Genomic DNA, 22,807 nt, shown 5'->3' on the forward strand with positions numbered 1-22,807 from the left:
CAAACCATGTCTATATTCTGTGACCCCAGATAAGACTGGAAGCAGCATCTTTGCACAGCTTGATGGGTATTCTCCGGGCTTTCCATGTGATGTTGTAAAACAGCACACAAGCACCAGGGGGCAATGCGGTTTCACCAAAAATCACAGGAAACGCTCCAGATCTTGTTTTGACTACGAACTTTTAAAGCATCCTGGTGCAAAGGTGAAATCCTTAATAAAAAGAGAGTTTCGCTAAGGAAACAAAAAACTTTTAAAAATCGTTTCTTCGAAAGCTTTCCCGAATTGCCATCAAAATTGCCTTTCAGCATTTGCGCACAGCTGAACGTTTTGCAATATTATTTGCAAAAGAATTACTTCAAATTTTTTCTCAGTGCAGCTGCCTGGTCTTCCCCATACTCTGCCTAAGAAATCTAACCAGGCCCCAGCTAGCCCGAATTCACATGGCTGGGACTGTATTGCGTCCTCAGCCCATTGGGGGCTCTCCTCCCTCCGCGTCCTTGCAGCGTACCCAACTGCCTCTTTGGCGGAGCTGCGGCTCCCTTGAAGGTAATTCCAATCGGGCCTGTGTTTTGTTTCCGGCTCAGCAGCCGCCAGGTGTGTGCCCTCCCTTAACCCCCAAGGATGAGAGATCAAAGGTGTGTCTACATCTGCCTCCTGCCCGGCTCTTTAATCTGTTACATGTTCAAAAGGGACAAGTACGGTATTGTGTGCTTAGGGAGGGAGGACAAATCAGAGCCATGGAAATGGACAACGTCCCAGAGTGTGTGAACGTGCTCAAAGGATATGGGTTATGTCGGTCTACATAGTAACCCTGCCATTTGGGGAGTGTTTTCTTTTAAATTATATTATGAATATTATGCATAAGTGGAGGTCTTCTTTTCTCTGATTGGAGCCCTACTAAACCCTCTTAAAAAATATATTGTAAGGAATTCCCTGCCGGTCCAGTGGTTAAGACTCGGGTTTTCACTGCCTTGGACCCGGGTTCAATCCCTGGTCGGGGAAAGAAGATACCGCAAGCCGTGCAGCATGGCCAAAAAATAATTTTAAAAAAATTTTAATATTGTACATAGGCCCATGTGGAGACTACTGTTAAGAGAACTATAACGAGGCAAAGGAAAATCCTTTTAAAATTACGAAATGGACATTTTAAGGACATTTATAGGAACCTTATTTCACATACAGAAAAAACGACAGACTAAGGACTTAAGGAAACAGCAGAAAAATTTTAAGAAAGACAGTTTCCAGTGGACCCATCTATTTTCCACATGAACAAGACTCAATAAGTACGGAAATACATTTTTTAAAAAACAGTAGACTGCAAATTAGATATTAAGAAAATAGTCTTGGAAGCAGAGGTAATGGACGGTATGGAATCTACCCAAACATCAGCCTTCCTGCAGTTCTTTCCGGCCACAGTTTTGGATGAAGGGGTAGGGCAGAAAAGAGCTCACAATCTAGTAAGAAATTATTTCTAAACTTAAATTTAGAAATCATTTAGAAAGTTGAGTACCCACAACTTTCTTTAGATTCTCAGGAGAGCTCCCTAAATTCCAGCAAAGACATAAATGTGAGAACACGAACAGTTTTTTTTCCTCTGCTCTCCTGTGCCCACACACACACAGATGCAACTTTCAGCTTCCTCTTCTCTGCACAGCGGTGACCAAAAGGAACTTCAGCAACTTCAGTTGTGCTGAGCTGCCGTCACAGACAGATATTAAGTCACATTGTCTTTCCTCAGTTACAACAACTTTGAATCCAAAAGTTCACAATGTGTGAGAGAGAAGAAGAATGACACAGTTATTAGATTCTCCAGTGAGGAGGGAGTCCTTATCAGCTGCATCAGATATTTCCATTCATCTACTTAAATATTTATTCAGCACTATGTCCAGACACACTACTTGACTCTGGAAATCGTTGATCAAAGTGTCTTGCTCACAATCTAGAAGTGGAAGCTGGCATTCATGAAATAATCACAGAGATAATTGCTCTGAAAGAAACACAGTTCTTGCAGGAGAATCTACTGTAACAAAGGAACTAATTTAGAGGGTCAGGGAGAACTTCCCTGAGAAAATCCTCATAAGCTAAGAGCTGGAAGATCAGGAAGAGTGACAGAGGGCACATGTTAATATTCAGAGACCTAAAGGGTGGCGTGACCAGAGTACCGATCGCTAAGGGCTGAGATGCCAGGTAAGGTCAGAGAATTTGGGCTCAGGTTCAGTTACCTGTTGCTACATAACATGACTCCAAAACATAGCAAAGGAACTTTAAAACAACTGCTTTAGTATACCCTACGATCTTATGGGACATGAACTTAGACAGGGTTCACCTGGATGATTCTTCTGTTGCATATTCAGCTGGAGGTTGGGCTGGTCTAAGAGATCCTGGATGGCATTATTCACATGGTACCTTAGTTTCAATGTTGGGGGGTGTGTGCTCAGCTGGGGCCGTTGAACAGAGCACCTGTAAGTGGCCCCTCCAACACTGCAGCTTTAAGACGTCTTACAGGGTAGCTCAGGGCTCCCAGAGAGAGTGCCCGGGAGATAAGAACTATTAAGGTTGGGCCAAGATAGCATCATTTTCACCATATTCTATTGGTTAGAGCAGTCACAGAGCCCACCCAGGTCAAGAGGAACAACTGTTCTCAATGGGAACAGTTTCAAATAATTTGTGGCTATCTTCAGTGAGCCATGGTTCACCATTGGACACAAACTATTTACATTCCCCTGTAGGCAAAACGTACTCACTCCTAAAGCTGTCCAGAAAAGTCATCTTATTATGGCATTAAGTTCAAGTTTGAGGTCCAGGTTCTTACCATCTAAATAAGGGTCAAGTGCTGATAAGGCATCTTTGATATAGCTCTCTAGTACAGCTGCTCTCACTATGAAGACTTGTGAACTGAAATGAAAAGTATAATACCCCCCACCATACACACACACATACCAACCTAGCATATACGGATGATACAGAGGTGAGATCAATGCAGTGAGCATTCTCATTCAAAGAGTGGAGGAACAGGAGGCACAGAGCAATCACTGGCCTGTAGCAGTTCTGAAATCTACATACTGCCAGTTCCTCGACTTGGAGGGCCCAGTCCTGCTCCCTGACTCTCTGCAGTTCTGGTTGCCACCCTGAAAACTCTTGGTCATACCTCCTAAGTTATCCTGTTTCCATTGTGTCTTAGTTCGCTCGAGCTGCCATAACAAAATACCATAGACTGGATGGCTTAAACAACAGATATGTATTTCTTACACTTCTGAAGCCTGGAAGTCTGAAATCAGGGTGCCAGCATGGTCAGGATCTGGTGAGGACTCTCTTCCTGTCTTGTAAATGAACACCTTGCTGTGTGCTCACAGGGCCTTTCCTCAGCGCACACATGTGGAGAGGGAGAGCAATATATTTCTCTTCCTCTTCTTTCAAGGGCACTAATCCCATCATGGGAGCCCCACCCTCATGACCTTATCTAGACCTAAGTAACTGCCAAAGGCCCTGCCTCCAAATGCCATCACATTAGGGGTTAGTTAGGGCGTAGTCAACGTATGAATTTGGGGAAGAGGCGAGGGGAACACAATTTAGTCCTTAGTACATAAGAAATGGCATTTGCCACTGAATAATCTTCTCAGCCTATTTCCTGCCCATAGACGTTTGGGGGTTTTAAAGACTCTTCCACTTTGAGCTACCTCTGCCCATTTTTATCCAAGCTGATAATGTGTACACTAATGCACTCCTCTTGAAATCTTTGTGGGCCTCCTATGAATCTTATTAGACTTCACTCTGTTAGACAAAACACACATCCACAATTCTCCTCAAGACAATCCCTTCTTTGACCTGGGCTCAGAGTCAGGGTGCCATGGGAAAACACCCTTAGGATTCTTAGAAGAATTTTTGTCTCTTTTAGAAGCTTGAGGCACACTTAAGTCTTTCTGAAGGCATAAAAAAGGGTCTTATGGCAACACCCTTGAGATGATCTCCACCATCAGTCAATTTCTAAGTTGAGAGCCTCTTGCCTTTGAAAAAACTAGGAATGTGAAACCGTTTTATCTTTTTTTAAACCAACAAGTACTAGCTCTATATATTTCTTCTAAATTTTGCTTGAAAACTGAACAGTTCTTTCCTTTAACTCATCTTTCTTTATACATTATCATATGCAACTTTTTTTAAAGAACCAACTGGCACTTTAAGCATTCTACCTGCAAATCTCCTTACTAAAATCTATGAATTCATCAGGTATTTTTTTATTTTCCATGTTACTACAGGTGACAACGTTGCCAAGCGTCCTGTCTCTACATCAGAAGAGTTGCCTTTTTCTCTAGTCTCCCAGTTTGGGAGGACGGTGGCAATTTTTCCCTGTCCTCCTAGCTTTCACCAGCTGTCTCCTCAAGGCCCTCTAGCTTCTTCCCTCAGCTGATGTTGTTTGTCAGAATGTCTAAACCTGGTCTCTCCATCACAGCAGTCTTAGGACTTCCAACCTGGTATGTCAGGGTTTCCAGAGACAGAAAAAAGAGGCTGCCTGTTTCATAAAGCCTGGGCACAGACATTGGGAGAGCATCACTTCCACTGTACTTTAATGGTCAAAGCAGTCTCAGAGCTGGCCCTGATTCAAGAAGAGGGGACATAGCCCACATCTCTCTATGGGAGGTGTATGGAAGAATTTGTGACCATTTTTATTCCACTACAGGTGACATCATGTAGGGCTTTGCAAGTCATGTTAAGGTTTTTGAATAAAGGCTTTTATCTTAAAAGTAATGAAAAGCCATTTAAGAATTTTAAAAGGGAGAGGATATCACATAATTGGACTTGCCTTTTGAAAAGATCACTCCAGCTGCAGTATAAGAATGCACTGGGGGACTTCCTTGATGGTCCAGTGGTTAAGACTCTGTGCTTCCAATGCAGGGGGCACAGGGTTCAATCCCTGTTCGGGGGAACTGAGATCCCACGTGCCACAAGGCACGGCCAAACAAAAGAATGCATTGGAAGAAGGTTATTAAAATCAGAATGGCTCTTTCTTAGTTCCTCTTTCTCAATCCATATCTTATCATACAGATTCCTGTGAACATTACTACGGCAATTTGGCCTGGGGTAATGACAGTAGAGGCAAGAAAACTGCAGATGCTAGAGATATTTGGATATAAAATCAATTAGCTAATACTCCTTGAAGTCCACTTAGGGCATAATCTTGCTTCCAACCCTAACCCTAACCATAGCCCTAACCCTAACCCTAAACCTAACCCTAAACCTAACCCTAACCGTAACCCTAAACCTAACATTGCTAAACTTACTTCTTGGGGACTTTTTACATTATAATCCTGAAACCTAATCTCTACTGTAATTTATGTATATTAACTCCACACATCAATGTTCACTAATCTCCATGAAGACCAGCCTCTGAATAGAAATAGTCAGTGGTCAACAGAATAAAACCTAGGATTCTGCTCAATGATATCCACAATTAAGATAACCTGTTTGAATTACACTCGCTGGGATTGATCAGATTTTCTTTTAAGACACCTGGAAACACTTGGGAAGTATCACTTATTCGTTTGATAAATATTGATTAAGTATGTACTGTATGCCAGGCACTGTTCTGGTCAAGGGAGTTACAGCAGCAAGCAAGAAAGACCCGGTTCCTGTTCTCACTCTGCTTACGTTCTAATGAGGAAGAACAGCCCAAAACAAAGAACCAAATAATAAATCAATGAGATAATTTTTAAGTAGTGATAACTGCTATAAGAAAAAAATAAAAGAGAGAGATGGGCCAGAGAATTCTTACTGGGACTGCTCTAAATACAGTAATCAAGGAAGGATTCTTCGAGAAAGTGACATTTGAAGTAAAAGCTGAATGAAGAGAAAGAGCTAGTTGTGGGAAGATCCAGCAGTTTGGGGGAGAGCATTCAGGCCAGAGGGAGCAGCAAGTAGGGGTGGAGGGGGGGACAAAAAGGAATTAGCACTGCAAAGTACAGAGAGAAAACCAAGTGGCTAAAGCATTTGAGTGAGGGAGAAAGTCACCTGAAATGAAGTAGAAGAAATAAGAAAATAAGCAGGAATACATCACATAGGGCCTCAATGGCCAGGGTTAAAAATTTGACGAGTATTTTAACAACACTGAGATGTCATTGCAGGGTTTTAGTGAGCCCTAGTCATTCACACTTTAGCATGAATTATTTTAACCTGACCCTTTCTCCTAAGAATTACTTTAGATCAACTGAGGTGAGTCATTAGGTGGAAAAAACATTTCGGTAGACTATGAAGATTTAAATGGGGGGGAGGGGATGGGTAGGCTCCACTGTGTGTATATATACATATATGTATGTGTTCTGGTTCACCCTGAATTCCAGGCAATGTCAATGTCAGCCAGTCACCAGATAATGTCTACTGTGTGTCCTAGAAGTCAGCAGTGCTACATGTAGCTTTTCAGCACCAACATCAATCATTTCTTAAATATTCATATTTTTTTAATATTTCTATTTTAAGATAAAGGAAATATCTTCTCATTCTATAAATTTTTGTATGATGTTAATAGTAGCTACCTAACCAGATTTAGCCAATTCTAGATTTTCACTATAACATAGTTAACCTTGCAATATAAAAGCCTATCCTGCTATAGGGAAGAGCTTGATTTGGGGTTCAAAAAAATAAGAGAAGTACATATGGAGTAACAAATCACTAATGTTTTTGTTAAAATAATGTTTACAATTAGAGTTCTAAAGTCCGAATTTTGCTTTTTAATGGACCTTTTTATCCCTTACTCTATAAATGCATTCCTGGGCTCCCATCCACCACCACCCACATCTCCCATAAGCAATTCTTTAGACTTTCTTGCTTTACTTGCATCAAGCCTGTTTCTACACACTGATTAGATCGCACTGTTGTCCTTTCATCTGAGTGACAGTTGCTGACACCATAGTTGAGCACAAAAATAAATATGGCTGGAAAAAAAAATCAATATTCTGACCTGGCTTCCTGCATAAAGATTCCACAGTTTAAAAAAGACAGGATCATTGCTTACTAAGCCAATGACTCATACCTCTTGGCATGGTTGCCTGACCAAAAGAATGCCAAAACCGTTTAGCTTGTGTTCTTAGTTGATGGTCAGTGAACTGTTATTTCCAAGGTGACCTATGTATAGTATATTTTTACATATGACAGGTTTAAGAGGTTGTGAAATTACTGGCAAAATAATAGTAAATGCTCAGCTTATTCACATTCGGCTTGTTTGGTTAAATTACAACCCCTTTTGTGAATATCTCAGAAAGTATTTGGAAGGTCAAGATTTTCTTCTCTGGGCCTGAGTAGAAAGAAACATCAGTTATGGCCATGGTGTGCCAGACCTGGTTCATACCAGCTGGCAAGAGCCAATTGTTACATTGTCAGGAATTTTCTAAGTCCATTATTAAACATAGCCATTATTACAAATCAAATTAGACAAACTTCCAATTATAATTATGTTAAAAAACGAAGGTAATAAATACCTAAAACTCTTTACTTCCTAATAGTTTGACTACATTTTACTATCCATGCTCTTGGGGTTCTTTATGTCTCCTGTGCGTGTGTGGTGAAATACTACATGATGGTTTTCCTACCACCCATCTCTTCCCAAAGCCACGTTCGGTGACATCAAAGCTGGTACCTCGACATAGGCCTTAGTGAGAGTATTTACATAGTGTTGATGTTGAAAGAGTTTTAATTTAATGAAAATAATTTATACAAAAGTGAAAAATAGTTTAACAGCAGATCACATAAAAGATATAATGATAACGAATTTATTGGGAAAAGAGCAAACTGGGATGAAATTTAGTGCATGATTTTGTCAAATCATGATTGATTTGCTGGCTATGAATACAAGAGTTTGGCCCAAATCAACAAAAGTATTCTGTGAGACTCTATTGGCTATATGGAACTTGCAATAAAGAAGACGGTATATTTTATTATTATGTATAGTTTGTGTACATCATTTATATCAGTAAAGCTCATAATATATACACATAATACAGGCACACTTTTTCCTCTGGAGAGTTCCTTGTTAAACATTGACCAGACATTACTGGTTCCACAGGAAAGATGAAATTCAACTGGTAACTTAAAAGCAGTTTTTTTCAGAAAGTTATAAAGGAGAGCGAGTTTGTCTCTTTGTGAACATAATCTGTTAAAATCAGTGTGTGTTCAAGCTGATAGCAGTTCGGTTTACCAGTAATGAAAAAGGGTTTTGTTCCCATTTTTCATTTAAGACTCCTCCTGTTTGCAAGAGAACCAGAATTTCAACCCAATGAAACTGTAGACTTTTTTTTTTCAGCCTAAGGTATCATGGCTATCACATAGGGTTTGGGAAATATTGTTTATTTATAATTATGACTTATAAAAAAAAAACTTTCAAAATCAAACTATTGGACCAGGTCTAATTTAGTTTAGTATTTTCACCTTTCAATTCACCAAAAAGGCACATGAATATCCAGTCAAGGGTAGTGTCTATTTGCTTCATGAAAAATTTGACAAGCTCAACCCCTCCACTGACCTGCAGTGGATGGGAACACTGAACACAGGAGACCAGAAATGGCCTCTGGTCCAACCACCCCAGAAAAGGAAGTTGCCAGATCACACCATGATTTTTAACCACCTATTATGTATTTCAACAGAAACCCTGTCCCAACACGTATCAAATGATCTCTAAACACAATTTAAGTAGGAAATATTAGACCTTGGTGTCTTTTTGAGTGAAATTTTATCAATCCATCATCCAGCATGATTTATCTACAGACACAGTCGTTCAGACTATTGAGACTTGGCCTTTGTTTCATCCAAACACACGTCAGATCCCTTATTTAAGTGAAAAACGCTCCCAAATGGTACTAGTGGGAAGATGAAGACACTCATAAGGTCTAATCAACGACTGAAATTTACTTCGTTTCTGAAGTTGATTATCTGTTTACTTGAATTCTCAAAAAGCCAGGAAAAAAAAAAATGCAGATCTGAAGCATGTATGTATTGTGAGAAGCCTGGCAAAGGTAATTTGGATCCATTCTATAACTGCCACTTTTTGTTTTTATTCAAGGTGTCATAAAACTGAGTTCTGCAGTTGAAGGTACGTTTTTACAACCACAAAATCAATAACATTTTGCTTCGAGGTTGCACCGCGTGGCTTTGTAGCTACACCGCTTCTGTGGCCGTGGTGTCTGAAGCCATGTTCTAATTGCCAGCTACCGCCATTCCATCTGTGTTTCTCCTCGTCCTGGTCCCTTTATGCCACACGTCTCTCAGCGCCCCCATGAGTGGCCTTAACACTGACCCCAGAGGCAGCATTGATGAGAGCAAATGTGTTTGGTTCTGTCCCTGATGGGATGGTCTCGGGCCCAGTGCTCCTTAGAGAGCCCCTCCCTCTGCAGCGTCCTTATCTGAGGCTGGACCTTGAGTCTTGTCAGGAACCTTGCCCCCCTTCTTTCAGTAGGACCTTTTCTAGAGGGTTTTGGTCCCTTATCCCAACGTAGCAGACATGTTTGCCCAGGATGTCTGCAGGCATGGAGTCATTATAGCTTCCTGATGAGAAAATTAAGTGGTTAAGGCATTTGCCAGTCTCCAAACACGAGGTACCACCCAGGAGCTATTGCAAGAACCAGCTTCCCTGAGTGTCACCCACGTCACCCACACCGGGCAGTCCCCTGGAATTGTGCATTCGAGAAACTGAGAAGAAAATGAAAAGGGATTTAAAGAAAAAGGAGGGTCGGTGGGGGGAGAGAAGACACAGCCGTGTTTCACTGAGTAACCCCCAAAATGATGTTAAAAACACCTCATTGGTTGAAATGACTTACTAGTTATTGGTATAAAATTGACCATCTTTCCCTCAGAGGAGCCTACATTTCGCAAGTAGGGAATGTGTCATTTTCTCTCTTCGTGAGTGTCTGTTTGTTGTGGGGGGTGTGTGTGTGTGTGTTCTCGTTTATTGGGGATTTGTCAGTCACGCTTTGGAGGGTTCTTCATCCCCACTTAATCAGGGGAGGCTCCTTGGAAGAGGTGGCGGGCTTTAAGGTGAGTTTTCAAATTTCAGAAGAGATGTGGCTTCACGAATGGGCAACGCATGGAGGTGGGGAGCGGGAAAGTGCCACGGGGGTTGGAGTGGTGAGACCACTTGCTAGACTCAAGCAAAAGGACCGTGTGGGCTGGAGTTGGTAGGTTGGGAGATGAGAGAGGGACTCGGGAATGTCCCCACGGGGCTGGCACATCCAAAGCGGGGGGCTCTGTCCTTTTAGTGGATTTAGTACCATCATATTTTGCAAAACACATTAAAAAGGCAATAATTCTGACATTCATGGCAGAAAGTGCACTGCTCTCTCAAGTAAGGAAGGGACCAGGAGATGGTGCAGGCAGTGGCGTTTCAGGGTCAAGAGAGGAGCTAAACAATGTCCCTCAAGGAACGAGGGAGGGCACAGTGCATGTGTCAGGCCCCTGCAAGGCCAAGCAGGGATTCAAGGTTCCTCTGCACGGAAACACGGAATTTTATTGAGAGATGATCCAAACCTCACCCTGGCTAACAAAACAGAAGACACAGCAACGAAAGCAAGCAGGACCATGAGAATGACTTTGCCTGTGGAAACTCCCAGTGGCAAGTCAAGCCGTGTTTCAGTTAATTATCTGTAGAATTCCAGATAACAGTGGGTCCACACTGGGCTGTGTGGATGTGTTATCGAGGAATGGCTTTGAAGTCAGAGCTTTTAATATTGCCTGCTTGGCCTAAGCACAGTATTCCACTTACAACAGAAGGATGGAAAAACACATTTTTTAAAAAGCCAGAAAGCCAAGAGAACATTAGATAATGTAAAAACTATTGTTCTGCTAGAACAATGGCCCCATCATCATTTTGCTCGTAACTATGGTTACTCCTGGTCGCATCTGAACCCCCCAAACAGGTTTATGGTCTTCAGAGAAAAAGAAGAGTGAGGAAAAAGAAGGGCAGGGAGCAGAATGACTGCCTGGGGCTTTTTCAGGAGCACCTTCATCACTCTGCGTTCCTGGGGCTCACAGGGAGTGGCCGTGGGTACCAGAGGTCAGGACTACTTCGACTGCTGCTTGAGCATCTTTTTGGCAGCTTCTTGGCTGGGGGCTGTAGTAGCTTGAAGGCTTGGGAGCATGCTGTGTTGTAGCTGTGTTAGAACCTGTGTGTCTGGGGGCCCCCGGGGCGCCGTTGTTGAGTGGAGGGGGTGTTCCACGCATGCGCTCTCCGTGCATCTGGAAGGGGAGAGTTTGACAAGCATGCTTTGTGGGATGTACATTGGACACTGTTGTCTCGATTCGAAATCAAACCTCAGATGGTGGTGCTTGTGAATGCTTAGCTCTTTACTGGCTATTTTCCACCTGCGGAATGGACTCAAGGTGGCTTCTACAGCTTATGAAGGCAAGAAATATGCAAATCAGTGGACAGCATCCACTGCCAGAAATGAAACCTATTTCCTTTTCTTTAAAAATGACTCTGTTCTGGATTATCCTAGAACTCTGAAAATGGCACTAAGGTTTTAGGTAGGTTATCCTTTTCTTTTTCTCTTCTTTTTAAGGAAAAACAATTGTCAAATCATAAGAGAACGTCAACAAAGATTCCACGTGCTACTTCCTACTGAGTATTTTTGTTAAGCAGGTCTGTCCGTTCTCTTTTTCTGAAGCAGGGGTGCCCCCTTCAGCATTTTGCAGCTTCATGTAAGCTTCTAAAATCAGCAGAAAGGAAAAAGCTATTTATATCACGGGAATGGTAAGGTTAAAAGTGAATGGGCCTTTCACATTTTAAAGACTTAAAATTACGGTGAAAGAGAAACTCATCAATACTTTCTTTTGAGATGAAGAAAAAATATTTGAACAGGAAAAAATTTAGGTTTGAAAGAAATAATTGCAAAGTTTTGTTGGTAACACTGATGAGTTCTGGACTCTAATTTCAGATTGATAACCCCAAACTCAGAAAATTGGGGGGGATTCCCTGGCTGTGCAGTGGTTAGGACTCTGTGCTCACTGCCAAGGGCCCGGGTTCGATCCCTGGTCAGGGAACTAAGATCCCACAAGACACGTGGCCAAAAAAAAAAGAAAAGAAAAGAAAAGAAAATTGGGGTAAGAGAGAAACATCCAGACAGCTAACTGGGGAGAAGGAGAGATAGTTGGGGCAATAGCAAGATTTCCATGACAGAATCTTCTAAATATTCCTCTTAAAAGGGATTTTCCCTCTTGAAATTGGAGCAGGAAGAGGCACATATTTCCACAAGTAGGACCAACGTACCAGCCTGTCCAAGCAAAATGAGAAGGGAGGTCATGGAAGCACTGAGTCATGCCTGAGTTAGAATCGCCCTGACATCCTGCAGGCATCTTTCCAGGGAGAGAGCGGGGGAGAGAGGGTCCAGCCCCAGCCAGAAGCTCCTTATCCGACTCCCAGCTCACTTGGGGCTGGGAGGCTGCAAGCCTGGAGGCTGAGGACAGGCCTTTGCAACTGATAACCGGGTGCACTCTGTGAGGAGACTTGCCTCAAAGGCGACTTGTTTATCCCTTGTAGGTAGGTGACAATCCGAAATTTCAAAATGATGTCAAATTCTTCTGAAAGCCTCTACGAGGGAATGAAGTTTGGCTTCTCTGGAAAAGTTCCATGTCTTTCAAAATGGGAACAGATGAGCCTCTAGGAAGAAATCTAAGAGGCGAGATGGTGACCCAAGCCCCCACTGTCGATGGCCCCTTTGGAGGGGAGGCTGGGTTTTCAGTTAACACCAGAGGTAACATTTTGATTGTGAATCCCGTGTCTCCATGAACAGCTTCGATTTCATAAACAAAAGCTCTGCTGGGCTTGTGGAGCTTTTGTTTTCCTTTTTTCTTCTTGTCACTTCATTTTATTTAGATAATTTTTTTCTTCCAGTGTTATTGAGATATAATTGACATACGGCACTCTATAAGCTTAAGGTGGACAGCGTAAGGATTTGATTTACGTACATCATGAAATGATCATCACAGTAAGTTAATGAACATCCATCATCTCATATAGTTAGAAAATAAAAAAATTTTCCTTGCGGTGAGAACTTTTAGGATTTACTCTCTTAATAACTTTCATATATAACATACAGCAGTGTTCATATTTATCATGTTGTACTTAACATCCTTAGTACTTATTTATCTTATAACTGCAAGTTTGTACCTTTTCATCACCTTCTTCCAATTCCCCCCTCCTAACCCCCCATCCCCACTCCCCAACCCCTACCCCACCACCACCTCCCCACCTCTGATAACCACAAATCTGATTTCTTTTTCTTTGAGTTTGTTTTTGAAGTATAATTGACCTATAACACAATGTTAGTCCCTGGTGCACATCATGATTCAATATCTCTATACATTACAAAACAGTCACCACTAGATACTTCAAAAGTGTCTTTCTTCATGGTAATGACTTGTGTACCACAAACCCCACAGAGCAGGGCACTTAGGACTGTTGTCACATCCAAGGTGATGTTCTCTGTGGCCTCAAGGCCTCAGACCCAGTGAATGGAATGACTCCTCAAGAATAGGTAAAAATAAAATAAGGAAAAACGTGACTCAATCTTTGTTCCCATTTTCAAAATTTGCAACACCCACAGCTTCATGTCTGTATTGTAAATCTGTAAAAATAGAGCTGCTTTTCAGTTATGAAGAGTTGATCTGACCTTTCATGTGTATTGAGGAATGAGATAATTTTGCTTAAGACATTCTGTTTTCCATAATATGACATGCAGTGTTTCCAAAAATGCCCCAGTCTCAGTATGTTTGGGCTGCTATAACAAATTACCATAGATTGGGTGGTTTAAACAACAGAAATTTCTCTCTCACAGTTCTGGAGCCTGAAAGTCCAAGATCAAGTCCCTGGCAGGTTCCTTGTCTGGTGAGGGCCCCTTGCTGGGTTGCAGACAGCTGACTAGGGAGCTCTCTTGTGTCCCTTTCATAAGGGCAGTAATCCCATTCACAAGGGCTCCTCCTTCATGACTTATTCACCTCCCAAGACCCCACCTCTTAATACCTTGGTGGTTAAGATTTCAACATATGAATTTTGGGGGGACATAAATATTAAGTCTGTAGCAACACCAAATGAATTTAACATTTAAAAAATATTTCAAATATATTGATATCATTCCCTCCCTAGAAGAATTTTGTTCTTGTCATTGTATCTTTCTTTTTTTGAGCAAAGCCATATACGCGATACATCAGGTTAGACAGTGGTAGATCCATTAACAAATAGATAGCTGATGGGACCTCTTTCTAGTAATAAATTTAGGATGAAGATTCAATATGTTTACTACTGGAAATCAAAGCAAAACATCTTTACAGACCTTCAAGTCAGAGAGCTATAGAGATAAGGAAGGGCTGCCTCCAGGGAAAGAATCCCTCCCCGTTCAACCAGAGTGAAGGAGGGCAGTGTGTCAGGGATCTAAAAACAGAACATTGTAGAAACTGAAATCAAGACTCAAGAAAGTTGTTTCTGCAAAGACACCCAGACCCTCTGCCTGCAGGGCTAACCTGGACTCTGGATCAACTGTACTGAGCAATCAGGGTTCTCTCCTCAAATGTATTTTGCAGAGCATTGTTATACTTTTGGTGAAATTGTACTATTAAATAACAACGTCTCTGGGAAGAATGAGCACTGAGCTGAGAATTTACCAAGTAGCTTCCAAAAACTAGGACCCTCCTGAAATGGCAGAGATAGAGTCATGTGACCCATAAAATGGAAGTTGAATTTTGCCTAAATTGCAGTCTTTGTCGGGATGACCCTCACCTTGGGAAGAGTTCACCTCGGATAACCAGTGGCAGCATTTCAGAACTTTCTCACAGTCACCTTTTTGTTTTGTGTTGTTTTCCTTTTTCCCCTTCTCTCCTTCCCTCTCCCTCCTCCTCTATTCCAGCTGCACTTCTGTTTCTGCTGTGTCACAGAAAGCAAAGTAGACGGCCCTTCAGGCAACAGAAGGCCAACCACTAACTGGATGGGTTTGGCAAGTAACTACTTGCCTAGTTATCCAATAAGATGGAGATCTCTATTGCCTGGGGCAGCTGAAAAGACCAAACAAGCTGATGTATGTAAAGGACTTAACCTAGTGTATGGTATACAGTAGGTGCTTCTAAGCTCTTGTTCTCTTCTCTACCTTTCCCTCTCTCTGCTGACTTCCCAAGCCACCCTGCAGCCCTCCCTCTCGCCAGGGTCCAAAGATCTAGCCAACAAGTGATCACTTCCACTGGATTATATGGTGGCACACCGCTGAAAGTGTCATTTTTGGGCAAAGCCATAGAAAACAACCAGAATAAACCTTTGCTTCTCTGCTTTGAGAGAGTTTTGAGGGAAGCAGCTCCTCAGATGGGAATAGAGCTCCTTGATCACCTCACGGGAGTTCCGTGCCCAAGTGAACAGGGCTGGGGTCCAATTGCAACCCCACTTGGAGGTGTTCCCATCAGATGGGATCATTCCCTTACCTGCTCATCCAGCCCTGGGTGGGGTGGGGAGGAGAGGAAAGGTTTCAGCTGGTCCAACAAACAAAGTGTTAGGTAAACACTGATTTTATCAATATTAATAATGTTTTCTTATGAACTAGTTTATAAGGTCACAGTGTTCCTTAGTGTGCCATTTGTCAACACCAACCAAAAATATGGAAATTTTTGAATAAAGAAAACTAAAGAGACAACAATCACAGCCATCCAAAGAGCAGCCTTCTATAAATCTTTACATCTATAGCCAAAAACTAATAAAGTCTGTGCTGAATAAGCAGCCTTGAGCACCTAGCAAGAGATTAGCATAACTCAGAAGACAGTTTGCTTCCAAAGCACCAAAACATACCCTTCACCACCCTCCCTGGGGCAGGAAATAGAAATTTATAAATCAAAGGCAAGCTGTAAAGGAAAATCTGCCAGTTTAAGTCACTGATTTATTTCCTTGCTTTCCTTTTTGTTTTTTGAGAGAGTAAGTTTCAGTGCTTATGTGTTGACTATTTTTAGCAATCTTCTGGAATTTTTCAGTGTACACAAAGCTCTTACCTAAAAAAATAACCAACTCTATTATGCTGCATTAAGAAGGCAGCTAGCTTTTAAGGACAGTGGTCTAATTTGCAGTCTTTGAAGTCAATTCAATAGTGATTTCAAAGCCACTTCTAGCATTTTGGTTCCAAATTTAGAAAATGGTCTTTACATTTTCAATCTAAAATTGTGGTCTGACCTTACTATTAATTTTGGAACACACCGTAATTTAGACAACTGCTGAAATCACTTAAGGCTTTGGTTTGGAGTATGAAGCTGGAAAATCACACCCTCTTAAATTACCCATCACATCCATTAAAATTAACTGTGAAATCAACTTGATGTTGATCCTGTGTGCATTTGGTATTCAACTCAGATGCTTACTTATCTAAATATTGCCACAGCTGTATATGCAACTGTTTTGTTGAAGCCATTAATGCTTTAAGTTGGAAGAATACACATTATGACTTTAGTTTGGTTTCACTGAGGAAAAAGCCAAAGCATTTTTACAATAATACGTCAGTGAAATGCAAAATCAGATACCAGTCCCAAAAGCTTTGTGGATCTGAAATGTTTTGGAGATATGTATGGATTTTCAGGTGTTTCCTAGTTTTAACCAACATGTATGCTTAGGTGGAAACAGAAAGCTAATGGTTACAGCTCTCTTGAGTACAGTGTTTCTTGAACATATGCCTGTTAGGAGATACAGAGGCAAGTTTAATTTCCTTTTAAGCCTTCTGTATACCATGGTTGATTTTATAGATGGCCTCCTCAGGTGTAAACTCCTAACACTGAGTTTGGAACACACACTATTGGAGGAAAGTATTAAGCAGTATAAAGGACATTCCTAGGTTCAAACTTTGTCCCCATTAACTCCTTGGCTGTGTTGTAATCTGAAGCAAGTTACTCTCTCTGAATCACACTTTCCTCATCTATAAAATGGGCTTAAAAGTACTGAGCAATCCAGATGATTAAGAAGCCTAAATAAAATGAGATCCTGTTGAAGTACCTAGTAAAGTGTTTGGTACATAGGTATTCAATATATTTTAGATGTTTATATATATTGTTTTGTTACTGTCTTTATTTTTATTGCATTGGCTCAAAAACTGAATTCTCAAAATCAATGCTTCTACTTTTGCTTGATGTTATTTCATAAGTTTTTAAGAGTAATGATCGTGTGCCTAAGTAATTATGAATTTTTTTTTTTTTACTAAATTGAATATAATTTTATTGCACGTAACCTAATGGAAATCTAACCAAAGTTAGATACAATCAAAATCACATGGTACTTAGGAAAAATGATCAGCATGTCTCCAAATATCCTTTACTCCACTGTTTTCCTTTCTTCATCTGGTTGTTAATGTGGTTTAAGTTTGGAGCATTTTTGTTTTGTTTTAATATTGCTTTGGAATAACATTACTCCAGTAAATGTTCCTCAAATTAAAAATAGAACACTTTAAAAAATATCACCCTAGAATGATTTAGAACATACTAGCCTTTTCAATATCCCAGCACTTGTAGAATATTATATTTATAAGGCACATTGAGGGAAAGAATTCAGCCTGCTTGAGGCCTATGGCAGCTGGCACAGAAAGACTTTATTTCCAAACATATTTTATTACTTTATTGTTCTTAACCTATTAAGACAAAATTAATAAAGTTATTAAATGCCTGCATTATGCCATGTCTCATACGAGGCCATGAGGAAAGACAGATGAACCAGACGTAGTTCTCCTATCTAGAAAAGGTGGCATCTATGGAAACAGATCGTTACAATTTCATATAATAAAAATGGAGTAGTAGGAGTAGATTAAAGGAGTTACATGAACATAGAAGTCAGCCTGGGAACTCTGCCTGGGGATCAGATAGATGCCCCAGCGAAAGACATACAGACGGCAAAGCGGAAGCGGTGTATCTGCAGGTGTCCTGAACCCCAGTGCAGACAGATCCCAGCCGACACCTCCAGGAATCAGATGCGGCCGCTCCCAGGCACGATCTCGCCAGATGGCAGGAGGGAGCGGCTGGGATCCTTAGAATGGGACACATATAAGTGAACATCCTCCAGAATGTGTGTCTACAGTGAGGAGCTCTGGTCTCCATGATCCCACTGAGGACAGGGGGTCTAGGTGCTAGTGGAAACAGCTCTCAGAGAACACTGAGCAAGCAGCCCTGTACCCTGGAGGTGAAGCTGTGAGTTTCCCCCGTGCACTTGGCTTTTGCCTTAGGCCAATCTTGTGCTCGACCTGCATAGAGCCTCACAGGCTCCTTTAGAAAATTCACCCTATATCATTTAAAATATACCACAATGATCCACATCCCCTGTTTTCGGTTGTTGTTTTGTGGTTTGTTGTTGGGTTTTTTTGTTGTTTTTGTTTGTTTGTTTGGTCGGTCGGTTGGTTGGTTTTTTTGGCCAAGCTGCACAGCTTGCGAGATCTCAGTTCCCCGGTGTGGACTGAACGCAGGCCACGGCAGTGAAAGCCTAGAACCCTAACCACTGGGCCACCAGGGAACTCCCCACATCCCCTTTAGATAAATTTGTCTTCTTTAAAACTCTTCTAAAGAATTTTTATCATTTTTTAATCTACGATTAAGTATGTAAAACTCATTCGGTTTATGATTAGCTATGATTCCTTGGTAATCATACATATTTAGTATGTATGAAAGTATTTTCAAATGTAATGGAATTTTGTGAATGGTAAGTTTAACAATTAGTGATGCTAACATAATGTTAGTTTATAATAACATTCAATTAAATTTTTATTAGTTTTGATTTTGCAATTTTTTAATCCATGGTTTAGTGCCAGTAACTTTTTTCAAGATTCAAATATTTTATATCCTCTTGAAAGGCTCATAAGCTGAGGCCTGGTGCCTCACAGGACATAATCATTGTAATAGCTGTTCTGTGCCCTTATGGGATTGCTGTGGGGTTAAGTAGGGTGAGGGACTGAAAGTACTTCTGAATTTAGAGTGAAATATAAATATTTGTTATCATGAATATATTGCTATGTATAGAAAATCAGTCTACTGTTGATACCACAGAGGAGAGTATATGTGTATATACATATATATATATGTATTGTCTTATTTTTATGGAATAACTGCCCCTAGAAACTTGGTAATATACATTAATCATTATTTATTAATACATTTGTTATTTATAATTAGTAAAAATATATACGTATATATACACAGAGTAGTATTATCTGTAAATACATTGTCTTACTTTTTCGGAACATCCGTGCAATCTTGTTTGCTGCCTTCATGAAGGATATGTTTCCCTATAGCATAGTTGTTCAGAGTTCAGTTCTAGAGTCTGACTGCCTAGGTTTGAATCCTGGCTTTCCTGCTTATTAGCTGTGTGACTGTGGGCAAGTTAACTAACTTCTCTGGACCTCTCTTGCCTCACTAAAAATTGGAGTGACAATAATAGTTAATGATTAAGTTGTATAATCCATGATAAGTTCGTGGAACCGTGTATGTCACATCGTATGCACTCGATAAACGATGATGGCTGTAGTAAAAATAACATTAGCCCTACTGGGAATAAAGGGGGTGAGAACAATTCTCCAGCTAGGAGAGGTCTTTAATTTACACACGCGGTATAGGAAGAACACAGGTGTGGACATATGTTCGGTTTCCATCACTGCTGTGTCCTCAGTGGAGAATGTAGTACAGGGACCACGACTGGGGGCTGACTAGCCCACCTCTCCACGTGCTGAGTTCTCTGTGTGGGAACTTTGTCAGTTTCCATTACTTGTTCAAGCGAGGATTCATTTCAGCCCCAAGTCCAAGGGCTCACTGCTCTGTTTCCTGCCATGGCACGTCCTGACTTTCCTGGATGCTTTGAAGTGCTTTTGAAGATCACATTCTATTACCACACATTACAAAGAATTCTGGTTTTGATCCTGGGAGTGGGCCATACTGCATTGCTTGGCCCAGAAATCAAGGATTTCAGTGTGAGGTTTGGAGTAAGAGCCCGTGGCTTTGCAAACAAGGCGGCCTGGCTCTTAGCCCAGAGCAGGCCTTCAGCAGGACTTCATGCCAAGTTACCCGGTTTCTCTTGCTCTATACCTTTTTTTTTTTTCCCCAGCAAATACTTATTAAGCATCTATTGTCTGAAAGACACTATCATAAGAGCTGTGAGAGATACAAAAAAAAATAAATAAATCATCGTGAACCTATCTCATTAGTCTAATCAACTTAAAAGACAAGTCTAGGGGACTTCCCTGGTGGTCCAGTGGTAAAGAATCCGCCTTACAATGCAGGGGACACAGGTTCGATCCCTGGTCGGGGAACTAAGATCCCGCATGCTGCGGGCCAAGTAAGCCCACGAGCCACAACTACTGAGCTCGCGCACCTCAACAAGAGCCCACGTGCCGCCCACTACAGAGCCCACACGCTCTGGAACCCATGAACCACAACTAGAGAGAGGAAAAATGCGCACGCCACTGCTAGAAAGAAGTCCGAGCGCCACAGCAAAAGATCCCGCATACCGCAACAAAGATCCCGCGTGCCACAACTAAGACCTGATGCAGCCAAAAATAAATAAAATAAATAAGTAAAAAAAAAAAAAAAAAAGCAAGTCTATGAATAGCAATAGTGGGAGTCAGTCAAATGATATATTGTATTTCTTTTATTCATCAAACTGATGTTTTATCATTATGTGCATTTGAGATTTAAGAGGCTTCCTGCCTGGGTCTCTATGGTAGATACCATATGCCAAGCTGGCTCTACAGGCATCACATCTGTGGGCAGATTTTAAGCAAAGGGGCCGCTTTACAAAATTCTGTACAAAATTCTAGTCCTGTAACAGCCCATGACCTTGTGCTGTCTTCACAAAGCAGCACATTCATGTTCTTCCTTGCTTTTGTACGGGATCCTCTGGCCGCAGCCGAGAGCACTTAGGCCATGGGGGGACTTTTCTATTCGAAACCAATGGGTGTAGAAAGCTCTATCAGGAAACCGAAGGTTAGTTTTTCTGAGTTCTTGTGGCCTTATCATGGAAGATGGTCAGATAAAATAGATTAAACAAAATGAGACTTATTATACAACCATCGAGGCCCATCTAATATCCACTTTGATACCATAAATGGATGTGACAACTTTAGGACCTTGGTGAACTTTATGCTACAAACAGGCTCATTTAGAGCTGTTCTCCAGATAAAAATAGGACTCAGAGACTGATGGTATCAAGGACTGACGGAATCAAATGTTTCTGCTAAAAACAGCAAATATACAACACCTCGGGGGCTTAATATTATTCTTTAAATGTTCCTACTCTTAAAAATGTAAGATTAACAGACGAGTCATTGTGATCTTTATAAAGTATAAAATTATTCCATTAACAAGATGACATTCAAAGCAGTGAAATACACATTAATGTAGCTGAAAGAAGAATATGAAAGTATGAGATCAGGAGATGAAAGAAAAAAAAAAAAAGCTGCCCAGAAGAAAAACAAACAAAAAACCTAGAAATGATAGTGAAATACCAGTTGATTTATGAATGGAAAATATTAAAGGGCTAGCATGATGGAAGGGTCACGTGGTAGTCTTCCTACCTACCATATTTGGAATTGGTCCTTACCAAAACTCTATTATATTAATATATTTTTGAAAGAACTAGAAAACATTTTTAAAAGTGTCATCAAAATCACAGATACAGGAAAGTGGCCCCGGAAGCAAAACATGGCTACCTCTACCCAATAAGCTGAGCATATTTCTACAGGCAGACAAGAGGAAAGACTTAGACAGAGACCTTTCTAGAATCTGCAGTTCATTCATTTTATTTTACCAGAGCGTGGCACTTAAAATGAGGAAGTGAAATTCCTTGATTAGCCTTTGCCTCTTTCTTGCTTTTTAACTATCCCTACAAATATCTGTAAACATGTACAGGCAAAATTACAAAACAATAATAATAAGGACACGGTACCCCAGCTGCCCATTAGGTAATCAGGCTCATTCTGAGGTCCTTTGTCTGATAGTCTAGTTTTGTTCTTAGAGAAAGATCAGTTTCCTTAGAAAGACATATGAACTGGTTTAAGATGTGTAAAACTGTCATTTTTTAAAAAATTCTACTGAGCCAAGTACTGTGGAGGTACAGGGTTAGAGATGGTCAAGACAGGGGGTCTGACGTCTTGGGAAGACAGAAATCCATAATCACAGTGCAGGGATGAGAGGTGTGTGAGGCATCTTCTAAGGGCTAAGAGGTCACAGGGATAGTGTGGATAATTCAGGAAGTTTTCACAGGAGAGGTGATAGCAGACAGGACACGTGAAAGATGAGTAGGAGTTTGCCAGGTAAAGAAAGGGAGGGTGGAAATTACAGGCAGAAGGAACAGTGTGTGTCAAGTCAAAGAGCAGGAAATATGTCAATTATATTATATTTGAAAAAAGGCGCCAATGCTGTATAGGGAGAGAATAGGAAGCAGCAGAAGAGAAAGGGTTAAGTTATAAGAATCCCAACAAGGGGTTTGGGTATCATCCTTTAGGAAGGGAAGAACCACTGAAGACCTTTCAGGCAGGGAATACAGTGATCAAGTTTGCCTCTTCAAGAGATAACTCAGAGGACAGTGTAGGTTTTGACTGGAGACAGAGAATCCTGTAATTATTAGGGAAGGCCTGTCAAGACCAAGGCAATCCATGAGATGGAGGAGATTGGATTCATGGAACTGATGACTATATAAACATACCTATGACAGAGGGGAATGTGGGGTTACAAATTGGATATTGCCAATTTCTTTATTTTTGAACGTTAGAATCAAATGTAAGGGGTTCCATTAAGCAAAAAAGAGTTGGATTGAACATAAGAAAGTTGTTAACAGATAGCCAACTGCAAG

General features: G+C 41.0%; 1 protein-coding gene across 6 annotated transcripts in view; it reads left to right on the forward strand.

The window, feature by feature from the left end:
• The window catches only part of DLGAP1 (DLG associated protein 1), a 328,621-nt gene that overhangs the window by 211,781 nt on the left and 94,033 nt on the right, over positions 1-22,807 (forward strand). For 3 of the 6 annotated variants that reach the window (XM_059895182.1, XM_059895183.1, XM_059895184.1), the window contains exon 5: positions 9,044-9,073. The exons of the other annotated variants lie outside the window; for them this stretch is intronic. In XM_059895182.1, coding sequence (XP_059751165.1) covers positions 9,044-9,073 — 30 coding nt within the window. The remainder of the gene's footprint in view (positions 1-9,043; positions 9,074-22,807) is intronic. 6 annotated transcript variants of the gene reach the window in all.

Source organism: Balaenoptera ricei, chromosome 14 (genome assembly GCF_028023285.1).
Source record: "Balaenoptera ricei isolate mBalRic1 chromosome 14, mBalRic1.hap2, whole genome shotgun sequence".
Lineage (NCBI taxonomy): Eukaryota > Metazoa > Chordata > Mammalia > Artiodactyla > Balaenopteridae > Balaenoptera > Balaenoptera ricei.